We start from the raw sequence: 20,124 nt of genomic DNA on the forward strand, positions 1-20,124 counted from the left end.
TGTTCTTTCTTGCATAATTTATGCTTAATTTATGTTTTTCTTCTGAATGTTGCGTCTCTAATGCTATGTGCCTGTGATGCTGTTGCAAGGGGGCTTTTCATTGCGCCTCTGCATACACGTACTTGTTCATGACAATAAACTCGACTTTGAATGCCTTAAGTACATACTAGCATATATTTTCTAAAAAAGTATATTTGTAAATTTCATGCACACACTAGTACATGCACTCATCCACAGAAAGGTAGTATGCATGTATTAATCATAAATAGATAATATACAACAAGCTGCACACATTTACAATACATATTCACTCACAGAATAGGTCACCTGTGGATGAATGGAGGGATGTGGACCCTGTTCCCGGAGCTGAGCAACAGACGGGAGAGATTGTGGGCGGAACCAAAGTGCAGGCGGCAGGAACGGGGAGCCAGGTTGCGGGCTGCGCTCCCCGATGGCTGCCATGTCGCCGCTGGCCGCCGGCCTGTGGACGTACGCGGTGGGGCTGAAGGTTGTGGCGGAGCAGCTGCTGAGGCGCCGCTTCTCGCTGCCAGGTTAGAGTGGCGCCGGGCTCCGGGGTGAGGGGGCCGCGGATGGCCGAGCGTCCTGTGTGTGAGCGGCTCCGAGACCCGCGGCGGAGGCGGGATCTAGGGCGCAGCGTCGCCGGTGTCCTGGTCGCGTCACAACTCCCCCCTCCCCGTCCCCCTGCCCTCCCCTCTCCCCGTCCCCCTGCCCTCCCCTCTCCCCTCTCCTCCTCTCCCCACTCCCCTCTACCCCCTCCCCCCTCCCCTCTCCCCTCTCCCCCCTCCCCTCCCCTCCCCTCTCTCCCCTCCCCCCTCTCCCCTCTCCCCTCTGCCCTCCCCACTCCCCCCTCCCCACTCCCCCCTCCCCACTCCCCACTCCCCCCTCCTCTCCCCTCTCCCCCCTCCCCCTCCCCTCCCCCTCCCCCTCCCCTCCCCCTCCCCTCCCCCTCCCCCCCCTCCCCCTCCCCCCTCCCCCCCTCCCCCTCCCCCTCCCCCCTCCCCCCCTCCCCCTCCCCCCTCCCCCCTCCTCTCCCCTCTCCCCCCTCCCCGTCCCCCTGCCCTCCCCTCTCCCCTCTCCCCTCTCCCCTCCCCGTCCCTCTCCCCCCTCCCCCTCCCCTCTCCCCCTCCCCCCTCCCCCTCCCCCTCCCCCTCCCCTCTCCCCATCCCCACCTCCCCTCACCCCATCCCTCCTCCTCCCTCCCCCCTCCCCCTCCCCCCTCCCCCCCCCCTCCCCCCTCCCCCCTCCCCCCTCCCCCCTCTCCTCTCCCCTCTCCCCTCCCCTCTCCCCTCCCCTCTCCCCTCTCCCCTCCCCTCTCCCCTCTCCCCTCCCCCCCTCCCTCCCCCCCTCCCCCCCCCTCCCCCCCTCCCCCCCCTCCTCCCCCCCTCCCCCCCCTCCTCCCCCCCTCCCTCCCCCTCCCTCCCTCCCCCTCCCTCCCCCTCCCTCCCTCCCCCTCCCTCCCTCCCCCTCCCCCCCCCCTCCCTCCCTCCCCCCTCCCTCCCTCCCCCCTCCCTCCCCCCTCCCTCCCTCCCTCCCCCCTCCCTCCCTCCCTCCCCCCTCCCTCCCTCCCTCCCCCCTCCCTCCCTCACCCCCCCTCCTCCCCCCCTCCTCCCCCCCCCTCCTCCCCCCCCCTCCTCCCCTCCCTCTCCCCCCCTCCCCCCCCCTCCCCCCCCTCCCCCCCCTCCCTCCCCCCCTCCCCCCCCTCCCCCCTCCCCCCTCCCCCCTCCCCCTCCCCCTCTCCCCCCCTCTCCCCCCCTCCCCCCCTCTCCCCCCCTCCCCCCCCTCCCCCCCCTCCCCCCCTCCCCCTCCCTCCCCCCCCTCCCCCCCTCCCCCCCCTCCCCCTCCCTCCCCCCCTCCCCCCCTCCCCCCCCTCCCCCTCCCTCCCCCCCTCTCCCCTCTCCCCCTCCCTCCCCCCCTCTCCCCTTCCCTCCCCCCCTCCCCCCCCTCCCCCTCCCTCCCCCCTCCCCCTCCCTCCCCCCCCTCCCCCCCTCCCCCCCCCTCCCCCCCTCCCCCCCCCCTCCCCCCCTCCCTCCCCCTCCCCCCTCCCCCCTCCCTCCCCCCCCTCCCCCCTCCCTCCCCCCTCCCCCTCCCTCCCCCCTCCCCCTCCCTCCCCCCCTCCCCCTCCCTCCCCCCCCTCCCCCTCCCTCCCTCCCCCCTCCCTCCCCCCTCCCTCCCTCCCCCCCCTCCCCCCCTCCCCCCCCTCCCCCCCCCCCCTCCCCCCCTCCCTCCCCCCCTCCCCCCCTCCCTCCCCCCCCTCCCCCCTCCCCCCCTCCCCCCCTCCCTCCCCCCCCTCCCTCCCCCCCTCCCTCCCTCCCCCCCCCCCCTCCCCCCCTCCCTCCCCCCTCCCCCCCCCCCCCTCCCCCCTCCCTCCCCCCCTCCCTCCCCCCCCCCCTCCCCCCCCCTCCCCCCCTCCCTCCCCCCCCCTCCCCCCCCTCCCTCCCCCCCCCTCCCCCCCTCCCTCCCCCCCTCCCTCTCTCCCCCCCTCCCTCCCCCCCCTCCCTCCCCCCCTCCCTCCCTCTCTCCCCCCCGCCCTCGGCCTCCCGCTCTCCCCCCCTCCCACTTCCTCCCTCTCTCCCCCCCTCCCTCTTCCTCCCTCTCTCCCCCCCTCCCTCTTCCTCCCTCTCTCCCTCCCTCCCTCGTCCCCCCCCCTCCCTCTTCCTCCCTCTCTCCCCCCCTCCCTCTTCCTCCCTATCTCCCCCCCTCCCCCCTCCCTCCCCCCTCCACCTCCCTTATTACCTTGAGGAGAGTTTAGCTGAGCCTTATTGTTGATGACAGTAATTATTTCTATATGAAACTTGTCTTTCGAAGTCTGAGGTTGTGCTGGGAAGACTGAAACATTGTACTGGAGTAGGAGATGGTAAAGTGAATCTTTCATCTCAATGTAGAGATGGAGTTGTCATTAGTAAATCACTTGCTCATTAGAGGAACAATCACATAAAATCCAATGGTACAATTATCGCAATAATTTTGATAAATGTCTGGATAATTTTGAATGGAGGTTTTAGGTTAGCCAGATGATAAAATATTCGGTACAATTTAAGTGTTTATTTACATATTTAAAAAAAAGTAAATTGCAGCAATGGAAGAATAACAAAATGGTATTGAACAATTGGGAATGTGCCCTTTGGCTCTAGGTTAATCAATTGTTGGCTGATGTTGAGGGACTATATTGATGTGCACAAGATTAAGACAGTATCTTGGACTGAAAATTTCTAGATGTAACCATATTACTGCTTGCTTTTCTGGTAAATATTTATTTACTTCTGTGTGGAATATTCTGATACCATATGCCTCTAACCTTTCTTGGAGAATTCTGATTATTTGAGAGGTTCCTGCTGCCTGGATTAGAAGGTATTAGCTGTAAGGAGAGGTTGGACAAACTTGGGTTGTTTTCTCTGTAGCATCAGAGAGCGAGGGTAAACTGATATAATTTTATAAAATTATGAGAAATGTTTAGGGTAGACAGAATCTTTTTCTGAGGGTATAATTGCCAAGTACTGGAGGGCACAGCTTTAAGATGAGAGGGGGAAAGTTTAAAGAAGATGTGTGGAGCAAGTTTTTTTTTTACACAGAGAGTGGTGGGTGCCTGGAATGGGCTGCCAGAGGTAGAGGTGGAAGCAGATATGAAAGTGACATTCAAGAGGCTTTTAGATAGGCACATGAATATGGATCATGCCCAGGCAGAAGAGATTTAATTTAATTTGGCATCATGTTCTGCACAGACATCGTGGGCCGAAGGGCCTGTTCCTGTGCTGTACGTGTTCTATTTTCATCAGCCTCTTGAATACATTAGTCCTGTTAAATGCCAGTCTTTCAAACTAAATCCATAGATTTCCTTCGTTCCCTGTTATATACTGGAAGTTGAGTTGTTGCTCCTTCATTAAATGTCTATCTCTAATTACCCTTGGGTGATGAGAAACCCTTTCTTTGTCTGCATTCTTTGTGATGGTTGTGTCATTTGCTACAGGTCTTGTCATGTTTTTGGTCAGTGGTGACTCGAGGACGATGGGGATTTTGGCACTGGCATTGTCATTGAATGTCAAGGGGAGGTAGTCAGACTCTTGGGCTTTGGAGATGACTTTGTCTGGTACTTCAGTAATGCAAATAATGCTCATCATTCAGATTTGCGGTGATAAGAGCTGTCAAGGTCCAACTGTGCATGTGGGCAGGGACTGCTCTCCCATCTGAAGTTCAGTCCAGTATCTGTTTTTGGTTAGTATCGTGTCAAGTTTATGTGGCCACTTGTGCCTTGTACTTTGTGAGCTGTTTTTCTGAAGAGATTGGTTGTCACATAAATGATCTTGTATTTTAAAATAATTGTGTGAATCGCCTTGAGATGTAATTATGTTTGTTTGTTTGCTGTTCTATTTTACATTTTGCTGCTGTCTTTCCGTTTTCAATATTTATCTTTATTTCAGTCTCTACTATAGTTTATAACTTGGCTCTGCCATTATTTATTAACAAAATGTTAAATTTCTCCCAGCTTGGGACTGTATCACCATACAGTTTTGGAAATGAGACTTGTGAAGGACAAAGTACAGGCTTCCAGTTCGTACATTTTTTGAATCCATTTTTAGTGAAGCATTTCCTCATTCCCGCACTCTTCCTGCTGATAAAAGCTATTAGCATCCAGCCATATTAGTGAAAACATAGTTGGGAGGTATATTGATGATACATAGGGCTGTGAAGAACTTTTCAGTGACAGAAATGTGGTGATACCGACACTGGTTATTATAGATTTGAACTGATTGAAGATCAGCTGGTGGCGCATCTTTTGTAAGGTCATTGAAAAAATTCTGGATTGGATCAACATGTGATGGGTATCAAGTATTGTGAGAATATTTTGTAAAAGAATAACAAAAAAAACTTTGAAAGCCTCAGAGTGTAGATAGTACAATGTTCTCCTGATGGGAATAAGTGCACTACAGTTAAGTAAAATGCAAGAACCATACTTTGAGTCCTCTTCATATTTCTGCACAAAGCCATTATGTGAGATATCCCTTCACTTGTCGCAGTCAGAGCAAGCTTTCTGTAGCCATTCGATGTGGGTTAAGCAAGATTTAGGTCATCGGCTTTGGAGACTGTTATTTGATGCATATAAATTTAGTTTCCTTCAGATCCCTTCCAGATACCATTTGTGAGAAAGTACTGCTGGCTGCACCAGTTTAGCTGTGCCATTTAGAATTCCTTGGTGACAATTATAGAATAGTAAACACAGAAGGAGGGTACGCGGCCTGTTGAGTTCTTGCCGACTTCTTTGATGCTCCAATTGATCTTATTACCCTCCTCTTTTCTTAGCCTTCTGATTTCATTTTGAAAGCAGTCGTGGAAACAATACCAGAATAATATTTGCTCATTAATTCCCTTGTAACTTATTTTTGATTTTTTTCTCCCCCTCACCCCTCCCATCCTTAGATTTGTGTCGATTTTCATCTGGGCTGTTTAAATGCATTCATAATTTTACACAGTACATAAATTGCTTGCGTTAATTTCAGTGGTAAAATCTCTAGTACAGAATTGCATGTGTTAATTGGCCTGCTAAGTATAGTGTCGAAAGAAAGTTAAACTGAATTGTCATTTTTTGGTTTGAACATTGCTAACCCCACCTCCTCTGCCCCTCTCCCTTTTGTGACAATACAAATAAAAAGCAGAAGCCAATTTATGACAAGTAGTTAGTGCTGTGGATGTTGGAAAGCTGAAATGAAGACAAAAAGTTCTGGGAATACTTCAGTCAGGCAGGATGTGATGAGATGCTGGCTGATCTGAGTGTTTTCAGATTTTTCTTTTTTGATATTAAGGAACTTCTCCAATGTACAAATACATGTGCAAATATTTATTATTTGGACTCTTAGTATTTAATTGCTCTATTTATCTGGGGAGAGAGGGTTGAAAAAATGAATATTCTTGGGATAGTTTTTAGGCTATTATCAGAAATGTTAAGAACAAAACAGTCTTTTAACACTTGGTGATTGGTGCCCATCAACTACCTTGACCATCCACTTCCCCTGCCATAAGCACAACATGGCTGCAATGCGCATCGTCTGCAGCTGTACCTCAGTGGCTCTTTGGCAGCACCTCAGAAATCTGTAGCCTCTAACACTGAGCAATGTAATGTGTATGGGACCCCACCAACTCCAGCTTGGCAATCACTCACTGTTCTTTCAATGTTGCTTGGTCCAAACCTTAGAATGCCCGAACCAACAGTACAGGTCATGCCACCGTATTAGAAGGGTAACTTCCAAAGAAAAAGTGATCACATTGACAGTGTGATTAACACATTAATGCAGACTAGGTGACTGTTTTGTAGAACACCTGCGCTCTGTCCGTAACCGTGATCTGCATCTCCCCAATGCCAGTCACTTCAACTCCCCCTCCCACTCCATCACTGATATGTCAGTCCTCAGCCTCCTCCACTGCCAGGAGAAGTCCAAACGCAAACCGGAGGAACAGCACCTCATTTGCCGTCTTGGGGCATGAACATTGAATTCTCCCACTTCAAGTAAACCAAACACTCCACCATGCCTCTTCTTTTTTTCCCTTTCCTAGTCTATCTCTCTTTTTTCTCCTCACCTATTTTTCTTTTCCTCCCCTCCCCTTACCCCCCCCCCCCCCCCCCATGCGATGCCTGCCTCCATACCTTTGACACATCCCCCGGTGGATCTGCTCTCCCCCCTCCCCCACACCTGCCTATCACTATCTTTTACCTGCATCTACCTATCACCACCTTGTGCTCACCCTGCCTCCCCTCTTTTGTCCACCTATTTTTTCCCTCCTATATATTGGGCTTCCCCTTTTCCGATTTTCAGTCCTGACCTGAGAAGGATCCTGACCCAAAATGTCGACCATCTGTTTTTCTCCACGGATGCTGCCTGGCCTGCTGAGTTCCTCCAGCATCTTGTTTTTTCATCTTTCGACAGTGTGGACAGTCTCTGGATATGGGGTGAAGCATTTAAGAAAGAGAAGAAGCAGGATATCTTCAACAGGGTGATGAACCTGCGGAATTGTCTACCAAAGATGGTGGAAGTAACATTGCTGAAGATATTTAAGAATGATTTAGATACAATGGGCATTAAAAGGGGATGCAGGCAAAATGGGAGTATGATATGGAAGCAGAGAATCAGCTGTGATCATGTCAATTGGCACACAGCTTCAAGGAACTGAATGGCCTCATCTTGCTATTTTCTGCTTCTATCTTCTAAATATAGAGGAAATTATTGACATGCAGTGAGTGCATGTGCTATTGTGTTGTAACTTGTACAAGTAATGAGCAATTATTGTGTTAATTTAAATTTGCTGTTGAGTGGTGAACAACAGTTGCTTATTCATCACACCACTGAAGAAGCTAAATAGATGTCTGTAATTAAGGGGTTGACAATACAGCAGTATTAGCATTGCTTATATTTCCATGAGAAGTATGGACAAAAAAATTTTAGTTAAGTTTTATGAGGTGCAAAAATGCATGTTTGAACAATAAATCTAAAGGAAGAGACCTGACAGATTACAGACATTATTATTCAGGATGTTGCAGAGAGGCAAGACAGCTGTGGAGAAGCAGGAATGGCCAACATCTTGGTTGCTTTTGCTGTATTTCACGTGTCACAAAAATAGCTTCAACAACTTTGCAAGAAAGATTCATAATTTAGAAACAGTGCACAAAACGCTGGAGGAACTTGGCAGGTCAGGCAGCATCAAGAGGGAAATGGTCAGTCAACGTTTTGGTTTGAGACCATCTGGGGGAGGGGAGATCTCGGCCCAAAACGTTAACTGTCCATTTCCCTGCATAGATGCTGCCTGACCTCCTGAGTTCCTCCAATGTTTGTGTTGCTCTGGATTCCAGCATCTGCAGTCTCTTGTGTCTTCATAGTTTAGAAACCTCACTATGAATGTTTGTACTTATTAAAAGTGAATTGCTTCCTTTAGGAATTCTTTTTCTTTGTCAGCTTTCTGCATACATTGTCCTTAATGCACTATCCCTCATTCTGACACTAGCTAGTAAAAGTATGAACCTTTGTATATCGTGCTTCCAGGAATAATAAATCATGAATAAAATGTATTGTTATTTTATGCATGCAGGTGTTTATCTTTATTGATCATGTAACACCAGGCATCTATCAGTGGGTGTGGCATTGCTGCAGCAAAATGAACGTGCTGTACAGGGACACTTCATAATGTATTAATACTAATTTATAAATGATTAAAAATCTCATCCATGCACATACACTGCCCTAAAGCCCTTCCTTCCTGTATTCATACCTTTGCTATTTTCAGTTTGAGTTCCACCATCGAGGACATCCTCAAGAAGGCGGCATCCATCATTAGGACCCTCACAATCCGGGACATGTCCTTTTCTCATTACTACCATCGGGGAGGCAATACAGGAGCCTGAAGACCCACACTCAACATTTCAGAAACAGCTTCTTCCCCTCTGCCATCAGATTTCTGAACGGTCCATGAACACTGCCTCGTTATTCCTCTTTCGCACTATTTATTTATTTATTGGTAACTTATGGTAATTTTTATGTCTTGCACTGTACTGCTGCCGCAAAAACAACACATTTCATGACGTATCAGTGATAATAAACCTGATTTTGATTCTGATTCTGTCAGTTTTTGTATGGGGAAACTTTCTTCACTTAACTGTGGCTATGCTGTTTTTTTTTGTATCACCCTATTCCTCCAAGTGTACTCCAATATTCCACTCATCCCTTTTTCCTCTGCTTTCCATCTTGTTATTTAAATATAAATCATATAAAAGATGAGTATTAAAGTGAGGATAGACAACTTTTAAAACTTTTAAGAATTGAATTCTATCTCCACGTTTTGGCCCAATTGAGTCAAATAAACCTTGGGGTATAATTTCCTCTGGAAGTACTCTGATCAGACTACTTTCACACGTATGTTGATATTAAAGATTTAAGCTTTAGAATCAAGCTGAATTTCTAAATGACAGGTAGTACATTTTCAAGGGTAGGAAAAGGAGTTCATATTGATTGGAAAGTTTGAGACTAGATGAGGTAGAGGAGTAAAGAGGAGGTGAGTACAAAAACACCCGTTGCTAAAAGTTACACTGAAAGGTCAACCAAGCCATAAAGGTGGCAAACCAAGCATTAGGGTTGTTTTCTAGAAGGACAGAATTGGAAATTAGGGAAATTATGCCAACTTTGTAGCAAACATTGGTTAAATTAGTCTGGAATTACTGCATGTCGTTCTGGTTGGCTTACTATAAAATAAAGATACAGGGTGTACAGAGAAGACCGACAAGGATGAAACCAGGAATTTCCATATTATAGATAATCAGTGAAGGTTAAACAGACTGGGTCTCCATTAACAGGAGGGAAAAAAAAGTCTGAAGGATGACCTAAATTCAGGTCTTTAATATTAGAAAGAATGTTTCCATGTGGCCAGGAGCATAACTAGAATTGTCGATACGTCATCAAGAAATCAATAGGAAATTCAGAAGTTTCTTATCTAAAGAGTAGCGAGAATGTTGATCTCACCATTGAAGTGAGCAGTGAAAATGTGTTTAAGGGGAGGCTGTACAAGTGTGTGTGGGAGAGGGAATAAAGGATTATGCTAACAAACATGAGGAAAGTCAGGAACAGAAGAGGCTTGAGTGCAACATAACGCAGCTGTAGACCGTTTCTGTTCTTTTTATCCTTTGTAATTCCACATTCACTCTAGAATGAGATGACTAATGACCATGTTAAAATAAGACAAAGTTATTTGGCATGAGTGAATTAATATGCTGCAGACAGTACCGACTCTTTCTTCTAGTGACGGATAGAGTATTTTAAGTGTCTGCACTGTGTTATTTTACAGCTTACTTTTTGATGGAGAAATTTTTATTAAAAAATATGATCAATGTGCTTTGGGTTGACAATGCCTTTTTCTGTATCACTCTGAATGATTTCTATCTGAAGAGATACTGTGAATTTCATTATTACAATAACATGGCATTGCAATGCGATCTTGCAGCTCAAGTATTTGGCCTTCTTTGTAATCTTTCATCCAGACCAATGATAATAAGCTAACTTTGTATGTTATTCGAAGGTCAGTGCTGCAATAATCTGAGCTACATTCTAATGACTAATATGATGTTAAATGACGTGTGAATAGTTAAAATTGACATGACAAATTACATTTCTGCTCCATCAGGTTGCTAAATGCATTAAGAAGCAACACCACAATTTATAGGCGGAGTTGCAAGCAATGATGTCAGAATTCTGTTTAACGTAGAAAAGTTCTTAAGGTTGTATGATTAAGGGAAATCCTTTGGATTGGGGGCACGTACTTGAATTGTCACTATGGATTGTTTCTTTAACTGTAACGTTTTTTGTTCTTCAATTTCCCTCCATCTTCTCAGTACTTGTCACCAGTTAGTCCTGTGTCGGCTACCTTTTGATAGCTTGCTCAGTTGGCTGATCATCATGTCTCAACTAGTGAGTTTTGGCCTAATCTGTCAGGGAATATATCTGCCGTCTGGAAGATTGTGGACTTTGTTTCTAATGCCAGTCCATCAAGTCATGCTGTGGACCATGGACCATATCAGATCAACTGCTTTTTTATCAGCTTGCCCAGGGATACTGTGGAGAGCTGCTCAATTAGATTGTAGGGGAGCACAGGTAGTGTTGTAGAGTTGTACAGTACAGAAACAGGCCCTTCAGCCCACAATCTCCAGGCCAACCTTTTTGCCCATCTATACTAATCACAGTTACCCGCATTGGGTCCATTTCCTTCTGTGCCTTGCCTATTTAAGTGCATGTCCAAATGACTCTTAATGAAGTAATTGTATCAGATTTCACCGCCACCTCCTCTGACAGCACGTTTCAGATACCAACCACTCTCTGTGTAAAAACCTAATGCATGGGATTCCCCTGGTGCTCCAGTTTCTTCTTACTTCCCCAGGATACGCTGGTTCTTGGGTTAATAGACTACTGTGAGTTACTCATAGTAAATGACTGAGAGCCAACGTAGGATTGGTGGACTGAAAGGCCTCCTGCTATCTCATTATTCAATGTGAAAGTATGATTTTTGGCTAAGAACTCATGCTGAGACTAAATGTGGAATCCATCTGGACTTCATGACTTGTAATCATGGATTTGTTTGGTGTTATGGAAAGTACTGAATGGGGTTGACCTATGACTTCGTGAAAGTCGACCCACGCTGTAATAAATCAGACAACAGCACCAAGGAACATACAGTTAATGCTTTATTATCTTAATGCTAGTGGGAGTGAGGGATACAGAGAAAGAGTAAACGGTGTAACCCGAGCTCTGTATTGATCCCCACTCGGAGTTTTGCATGTTAGTATTCCTCCTTTTATACTTAATCTGTGGGAAGCCTCTGTGGGAAGTTGCACATACTAGGGCAATTGGTTACAGCAAGCTTTTAGCAAAACAAGATATGTCTTAAGCACTTCTTTGTTTCTCACCAGCACCTGTACATTTTACAGTCATAACTATAGTTACTCCATGGTCGAAGCAATATCATGCCATGGTGGAACCATGGTCACACCATTAACTCTTACATTCCCGGTCATTAACCCCTACATTTCCAGTTAACTTTTACAACTTGAAAGGTATTTGTTTTTTCGTGTGAAAACTGCTTGCAAGCAGTTTAGAACTCTGAAGAGATGACGGGGAGCAGAACCAATAGCGGTCCAGAGTTTTATCCAGAATACTAGTGCTTAGGCTTTTTTTCCCCCAAACTTGACATGACCATTACAGTAAATATCACAATCTTCATACTATTCATATGCTGATAACATGAAGCAAATGATGATGTGGATAAAGACCAGAGCCATGTTTGCACATGCATCCAAAGATATTCATCAGAATATGCACCTAACCTGAACCCAGCACATCTATTTGTGTCTAGTTGACCTTGAGTTGGGTAGCCAGACTCTATTTGGCAATACCTCCCACCATCACGTCATCAGCACCTGATTCAAGTACTAAAGACAAAATGAATAAATATGTTGTAATAGTTAACTTGTGAATGGAGAGGTTGGATCTTTAAATATGAATACAAAGGTTTATTATTGAGAGTGATTAGAATGTAGAAGTAGTTAGAGCAAATTGTTTACATGTTTTCAGAAGAAATTTATGTGTACATAAGAGAGAGATGAATGGAAATGTACATTGAAAAGCTGAGATAAGGAGAATGGGAAGAGACTTGTTGGGAGTAAACATACCAGTTGGTCCAAACAGCATTTTATTATGCAGTTTATTCTATAGAAATGGGAGAATGCTGTACTATAATGGGACCATTTGTGCTATTAATCTTATGACTAAGGATATCTGCACTGTAATTTTTGTAGCTCTGAAAATCACCTTGCTGGTACTGTGGCATTGTATCTGTGGATCCAGTCTATTTTTAGGCAAGTGTATACTTTAAAGTTGTGATTATCAACATTTTCACTGGGGACTGGTAGATTCTTAAGTAGCTGGAAAAGATACAGTACAGTGAGAGTGGAATCTTTTTGCTAGCTGGTATTACAAAGGTGGTGAATGCATTTAAACTTACTATCTGAATTGACCCAAACAAAACTGTTCCAATGCAAAGGAAGTTGCAAATTGAAGGAGTCAACTAACAATATTTTTGTAGATAGCAGTCTTTCTTTACGGCATTGAGTTCATTTATGGGGTCATTACCCTGTGTGCCATCTCTTGTATACAGTGGGCTGCTGTTCTTCTGTAAGCCTGGACCAAAAACATCAGGATGTTCAACCACAATTAGTCTTAAATTCCTACCAATGAAAAGATGCATTTTGAACAAAAATTATGATTTGTTTTGAGTAGCTGGGATGGCAAGACTTTCTTTGCATTTTGTAAAAGTAGAGTATAAATTCTTCATGACAATTGTGACACATTGCATCTCTCAGGGATGATAACTGCTAGTTTGTGATTAGTATGAAAACCTACCCATGTTAAACATTTTCAGGTTTTGAACTGTAACCCTGTCTTAATCAATCAGTCGGCATGCTTGCTGGGCAAATCCAATTTACTTGCCAACTCGTCAGCTTATGAGTCATCCTTTTGAGTTGCCCTGCCTTCGATTTCTGTTCTCATTTCTTTTTACTTGGGAAGTGATCAGGTAGGTTATTAATGTGCAACCTTTGGTCTCCATATCCTTGAAATGATGTGCCTGTTTTCAAAAAAAAAACTGGACCTCTTATTGTCTTCTTTCTTTTGTTTGGCAGGTTGATGTTAAATGGATGAAATCTCCATGTTTAGAACTGTGTCCAAGAAGCAATGGAGCAAAAGACCCCAGAAGGCTCCACCTCAGACCTAAAACTAGTTTGTCACCCAAGAGCAAAAAGTAAAGTCTGGAAGTACTTTGGATTTGACACAGACGCTGAAGGATGTATACTGCAGTGGAAGAAAATCTACTGCAGAGTTTGCCGTGCTCAAATAGCTTATTCTGGCAACACCTCCAACCTTGCCTACCACCTTGAGAAGAATCATCCCAATGAATTCCATCAAGTTGTCAAGGGCAACGCTGAACAGTCAAGGGAGTCATTTACCTCTAGTTTCTTGAAACAGGAGTCTGAAGGTGCGCATCTGAGCATGCAAGATGCAATCTTGAAAACTTCTTACAGCCAAGACAGTAAACGGCACCAGGAATTGACCACTCTGGTCACCAGCTTCATATGTGAAGGGCTTTATCCTGCCGCAGTGGTAGAGGAGCCAACTTTCAAAAAGCTCCTTAAAATGGCTGACCCGAGGTTTGAGCTCCCTGGCAGGAAGTATTTCTCGAGCAAAGCTATCCCTGAGCGCTACCATGTTATTCGGACCGGTGTGGAGAAAGAGTTGGCTCTGGCAGCGTGGTGTGGGGTCACTGCTGATCTATGGACAGCACAGGGTCGAAACCGACGCTACATGTCTCTAACTGCCCACTTCTTGGGTGGCACAAGCAGCAGCTCGAACCCTCTGAAGTTCACTTCCAAGTGTCTCACCACGTTCGAAGTGGCGGACGAATATACAACAGAGAACTTGGCTCATGCCCTAGTTGAGTCCTTCAGAGAATGGGGAATCAGTAAAAATGTGTTGGGTGCCACAACCAGCAGTGACTGTGAAAGTGTGGTGAATGCCTGCTCCCTGCTAAATCTCCCTGTGCATATGCCGTGTTTTGGCCATGCAATCAACCAAGGGGTAAACCGAGCTCTTCAGCTGCCAAAGCTCTGCACCCTTCTTCTGAAATGTAATAAGCTGGTTGAGTACTTTAAACTGACACCAAGGGCAGCCTACGCATTAAGTGAGAAGCAGAAGCAACAGTATTTAATGCAGCACCAACTTGTAAACGACTGCAGCACCTGGGGAAACACCCTTTCGATGCTGCAGCGTCTGAGGGAGCAACATACCACAATTGCAGCTTTGTTGTTTGAGGACAGCATGAATTATCATTTGATGCCAGAAACCAGTGAGTGGAACACCATTGAAGGGCTGGTGGAATTGCTGCAGCCATTCCAGCAAGCCACCGAGATGATGGGCAGATTGAAGTACCCAATCATTAGCATGGTAAAGCCCCTGCTTCACGTCCTGTTGAGCTCAACCTTGAAGGTTGGCGATTCAGACTCTCATTTACTCAGTGCTGTGAAGGAGACAATTGCCAAAGAGTTGTCTGAAGTGTATCAGTTGTCCCCAGAGCTGGAGCTCTTCCTCCACTCTGCGACATTTCTTGATCCAAGGTACAAGAAAGTCCCCTTCCTTTCACCGACCCAGCAGAAGCAGGTTGAGAATAAGATCCTAGAGGAAGCCACCAGTCTCTTGGAGAAGGACAAGGAGAGCTTTGCTGGAGGAGAGGGGAGCTTTGCCCTCGAAGAGCCGCCACTGAAAAAACGCACAGTGTCACTGAAACCCTACAGCACTGGGAGCATCAACTTCATGTTGGCGGAAATCTTTGGGCAGGCAGGCAACAGGGACGAAGACCAAGATGGGTGGTGCTCCCAAGCCATGGAAGAACTGAACAACTACAAATCGCAGAAGCTTCTGGAATTGGGTGACGATCCGCTTGCCTGGTGGTCCGACCGAGTGGCTTTATTCCCCACCCTAAGCAAACTGCTGCGGAAATACTGGTGCGTTCCCGCCACGAGCATCCCTTCCGAGCGGCTGTTCACTGCAGCGGGCAATCTGGTGAACACCAAGCGAAACCAGCTGGCTCCGACTGAAGTTGACCGGCTCCTGTTTCTTTATGAGAATACTCGAGTTGATCGAGAGGTAGTGGCGGACGATGAGTAGGACTGAGATCTGGACTAATAGCAAGAAGTCGATCATGTTCAGTTGTGAAAGAAGTAATCAAAAGGGTAATCAAAGTTGTGAGTTCCTATTGATTTAAAATAAAAGAATTTTATTTTTTTGGAATGAATATATGATGAAGTGGTGTATATATAACAAAAAAATCTAATGGATGACCAACTGTACAGATTTAAAAATTTTTATTTAAAAAGCCTACACTGATGGGATCTATATTTGCTTTTGTCGATCAGATAAGGGGGTGACTGAGAAGTAGCTGTGTTGTTGCACCAAAAGTAAGTTCCAGTATTACGTATTTAGTCCCCAGCAAAAGTGATATGAGCAATAATCTAACATTCCTTTAATTCTGCTGCCATTTTTTAATCTCAGCCATAGACAACATATTGGAAAAAATGCATACACAAGCCTTGTGATATTACACAGTACCTGAAGGGCTAAAATCTGAAAGTTGGAGAAAAATGTAGCTTCTTCGATGATTTAGGGAGGCAATTTCATAAAGAACTGTATAAAATAAACTCTAAACATGCTCTATTTTTGTCTTGTTTTTTTTAAGGGAATGAACAATTGCAAGCTTTAACGTGATAACTTGGCCACTGTGACTTCATGTAATAATACGTATTGTCTCGTCTTTTCTGTGTGCGGTCTATCACCCAGTTGTGTAGCTGTTTATTTTCTTGTTTAATGGCAATTAAAGCACATTTGAAATTCTGCAAAATAACTTGTGAAGTTTCACAAGAGATGCAATTCATTTATTGTTCAGAGCTATTTGACTTGTGTGATTGCTCCTACATTGCCTCTCTGGGCAAATTTCATTCTGGGGCACCTAAGTAGCCATGCCATTTTAATGTTGATAGAATTTATACTTCTGCTCATCAGCTCTTAATATTTAAAAATATAAAAAGCATGTTCAGCACACTTTAAAGTTCTTCCATTAAACTGTTGTTTCAAAAGTAACCTACAAGATGTAGCACCTTCAACATTGTAAAGCTCGTTGCACCGTGGAGTTGGCATTGACTTGTATGCACTCTCAAGCTGTGCAATGGTACAGATGTAGTTTTGCACTTCAGTTTTTAATAAAGTGGTATCTTGTCCAGATTGCTGGAAACTTGGACTTTATGGTGGACTAACTGAGTTGATGGTCCTTGCTTAAATGGTAGGTTGATAAAAGTATTTGTTCTTGTAAAATTCTGCAGTCTTTGAAGCTCTCTCAGTTCACAATACTGTCTGAATCCTGGGGATGTGCTCAACAGGAATATGTTGTGCAAGGTTAGAAATCCAGGTAGTTGTCAGAATATCATTACCTAATGTTGCGAGTTAGATACAACAATGGTTGTGACCCATGCAAATTGGTAGTACAGAAAATTTATTTCACACATTGATATTAAGAACGTAAGAAGTAGGAGCAGGAATAGGCCATTTGGCCCGTTGAGCCTTCTCTGCCATTCAAAAAGATCATGGCTGATCTGGCTGTGGACTCTGCTCCACCTATCTGCCTTTTCCCCATAACCCTTAATTCCCCTACTATGCAAAAACGTGTCTTAAATATATTTAATGAAGTAGCCTCTAACTGTGTCTTAAATATATTTAATGAAGTAGCCTCTAACTGTGTCTTAAATATATTTAATGAAGTAGCCTCTACTGCATCCCTGGGTAGAGAATTCCACAGGTTCACTGCTCTCTGGGGAAAAGCAGTTTCTCCTCGTTGAGTTGTTGAGTATCTTTCAAATTCTCAAAGTATCATTGTATGTGGATTTGAGTTGTTTTGATCCACTGGCTAATGGTGGAAAAATTCCTGACTTAGAATTAGGTGAATTTTGGACCATTTGTTGGTCCTCAAATGCAAAAGCGTGCATACCAGCATGAAAAGTATGCACAAGACTGCATGCAAGCTTCAAAATACTGAGTTGATACGATGCTTGGAGATGGCTTTAGTGCTGTTGCAAATGCTACATTTGACGTTGTGCCTCTTAATGGGGGAAAAAGTACTGTTCCTCTCAGGGACCTAATTGAGTATCTCTGGATCCATGTACAGATCAACTTTCATTCATTCTGTAAATTGTGCTTTTTTTGTGGGTGCTTCTGACAACCATGGGTTTGAGAGAAGGTGATTGGTAGAGTTGAGTACTGGCAATGCATGTGTAATGAATGGGTTCCAATTTTATAGACATCTATAAGTCAATTTTGTCCTTAAGTCAGAAAATACGCTAAAATCATTCCATTCTAACTATACCTCTACAGTATTGTAATGAATGCCATCAAAAGCACACGAGACTGATAAGGAAGAAAAATTACTAAAAGCAGAGAGAGGGAAGAAACTAGTTTTGCAGTCCGTAGGTACATATGTACGTATGTCAGACTTTCAAATTTAAAAATATTATGGGAGTTTGTCCGCATGTGTCCATAAGTCGGGTGTTCTTAACCCAAGGACAGCCTGTAGGTCTTTTAGAGTTGTCACGGTTTCTGTGGTGAAACTACTACTATATTGGTGTTTGGTAAGGAGTTCCAAAATATTGACCCTGTGATTGGGGGAAAAACAGCAACAAGAAAGGTCCAAATCAGGATGAAGTATGATTTGGAAGGTGACTTGGGAGCTAATATTATTCCTATACATTTATCCCTGTCACTTATCCCTGACCCACTAAGTAATTGGAGGTTAATGATGCTGAGGAAGCTTTGTTGAATTGCTGCAATGATCGTATTCTGTAGATAGTGAACACCGAAATCACAGTGTACCATTTAGGATAGAATGTTTAGGCCATTGACTTGCAAAACAACAAATTTCATGACATACAAGTCAGTGATTCTGGTGTTTCACAGAATTATAGACAAGTTATTCAACCTTTTGACTTGTGGCTTGTGTGTGATAGGCTTTGGGGATTCAGAAACTGAACCACTCATTAGAGACAACACACATGCTGTGGCATTTGTGTAGCTGGACCAGGTGTGTATTTAATAAATGGTAATCACCGGCATTCTGGATAATAATACTAGTGACCAGGATGGCGTGTTAAGCTGACTACTGTTGGAGATAGATATTGTCTAGCATCAGAGCGGTGAGACTTTTACTTGCCACTTTCCAGCTTAATCCAGATCTTTGTTACTCCAGACTTTTTTTTTCCTTGATGAATTGTAAATAGAGCTCAAGCCTGTGCAATCATTGGAGGATACCCCACTTCAGACCTTGATAAGGTGAAAGATTGTTGACGAAAGCAGTTGAGCCAAGAAAATCATGCTGAGGCTGAGGTGATTGGGCTTCAGCATCCATAGATATCACTGAAAGGTCAATATATTTTTCATTCCCTCTTGATTTTAGTTTAACTTGACCTTGGTATCAAACAAAATGCTGTCTTGACTTCAAGGTGAAGTCCTGGTGAAGAGTCTTGACCCGAAACGCCGACTGTTTATTTCCCTCTATAGGTGCTGCCTGACCTGCTGAGTTTTGTGTGTGTTGATCGTATTTGAATTGCTGTTGTCAGACTTTCCATATGACAACAGTGACCATACTTCTATGGTCCATTAATTGGCTTAAAGCTCTTAAAGATAATGAGGTCCTGAAAGACAGTTTATAAATGCAAGCCTTTTGCCTATCATCATGCAACATTAGAGCACAATTTTGCATAATTGTTCCAACGAGTTATTTCAGTGTTTGCAATGAAGGAATTCAATTTCCATAATATGTTGGCTAGAATTATAATCACTGCATGGATAACCATGTTACTTGCCCTGGGTTTGCTGTACATTCGCTTACAGGATCTGGGATTCACTGGTCATCTGTAATTGTCCTTGAACTGAATGGCTTGCTAGGTAATTTCAAAGTCAAAATAGTCAATCACTTTGCTGTAGAGTTGAGTCAGGTCACCTAAAGGTGGAAGATTTCACTATTTTGTTTGCAGAATATTTTTGCTGGAAATTTACTACCGTTCATGGAACAGGAACTTTGAGGCGACCAAAAATTAATGTGCATTTCTTTAGTGCCTTTTACATATTTTCAAGGCATCCAAAGTGGTTTACTGCAAGCAAACTACTTTTGAGATATCAATGTTACAATATGCAGTACAGCAAGCCCACATAAACAACAATCTGATGAGGTCCAGATAATCTGTTTTTGTAATGTTGGTTGAGGAATAAAAATTGCCTAGGACATTGGCAAAACCTCTGTGCCACACATGTGCAAATAGATCTGATTTCTAGGCAGAGGTTTCACTAGAAAACGCAAGCCATTTAGGACAAGTTATTCTTGCTAGTGATCATTGGGCAATTGGCTTGGTCATCTTTGGGTTTCATTCACCTAACCGCATCTAGGGTTTGCCCAGCATCAGATGCACATTTGCGGTAGCTATTTCTGCATTTACTAACAGAAATTGGCTGTTAAAGGTGTGACCTATGTCTGTTTCTGACTTTATACCTTTAAGGTAAAATAAGCAGCAAACTTTGTAGTATCAGCAAGGAGATGTGAATTAAGGAGCTTCCACAGTCTCTGCCAGTCTTGTTTCTCTGTGTTTCAGTCTTGTTCTCAAACATCACTGACAAAGATTGCAGCATCTCCATATTATGCACCATAATCCAACGTGCAGAAGTTACATGGCCATGTGGCATGGAAGCCTATAACGCCAGGACCATTTTATTAGAGATTCCCAGCTTTACAGGAGGGTACTGCTTCCCCCTCCTGGCACTTTCTTCATTTCTGTGGTGGTTCTTTCTGTTGCTGGTTTCTGCCTGTCATAGAGAGTGTTCTTTGAGAGCTGACTCATTTCAGAGCAGTCAGTGCTACAATCATGTGTCTATCATCAGCTCTGCGGGTAACTGCAATCAGGAAGTGCACAGGAAATATTCTTATGCATGATTCAGGATG

At 44.8% G+C, this 20,124-nt stretch overlaps 2 protein-coding genes across 2 annotated transcripts in view; both read left to right on the plus strand.

Moving 5' to 3' along the window:
• Nucleotides 1-410: 410 nt before the first annotated feature.
• LOC127575916 (E3 SUMO-protein ligase ZBED1-like) lies at nt 411-16,365 on the plus strand. Its single transcript, XM_052026152.1, has 2 exons — nt 411-551; nt 13,220-16,365. Exon 2 carries the CDS (start codon nt 13,272-13,274, stop codon nt 15,255-15,257), a length of 1,986 nt encoding a protein of 661 aa, XP_051882112.1. The 5' UTR covers nt 411-551; nt 13,220-13,271; the 3' UTR covers nt 15,258-16,365.
• dhrsx (dehydrogenase/reductase (SDR family) X-linked) overlaps nt 2,782-20,124 on the plus strand; it is a 204,489-nt gene continuing 187,146 nt past the window's right edge. The window contains exon 1 of the mRNA XM_052026158.1: nt 2,782-2,875. The gene's annotated coding sequence lies outside the window, so the exon portion shown is untranslated. The remainder of the gene's footprint in view (nt 2,876-20,124) is intronic.

The sequence above is a fragment of the Pristis pectinata genome, chromosome 11 (genome assembly GCF_009764475.1).
Source record: "Pristis pectinata isolate sPriPec2 chromosome 11, sPriPec2.1.pri, whole genome shotgun sequence".
Lineage (NCBI taxonomy): Eukaryota > Metazoa > Chordata > Chondrichthyes > Rhinopristiformes > Pristidae > Pristis > Pristis pectinata.

Bases quoted from the DNA above. Each gene is read 5' to 3' on its own strand.
- LOC127575916 (XM_052026152.1), top strand. From the start codon at position 13,272: ATGGAGCAAAAGACCCCAGAAGGCTCCACCTCAGACCTAAAACTAGTT.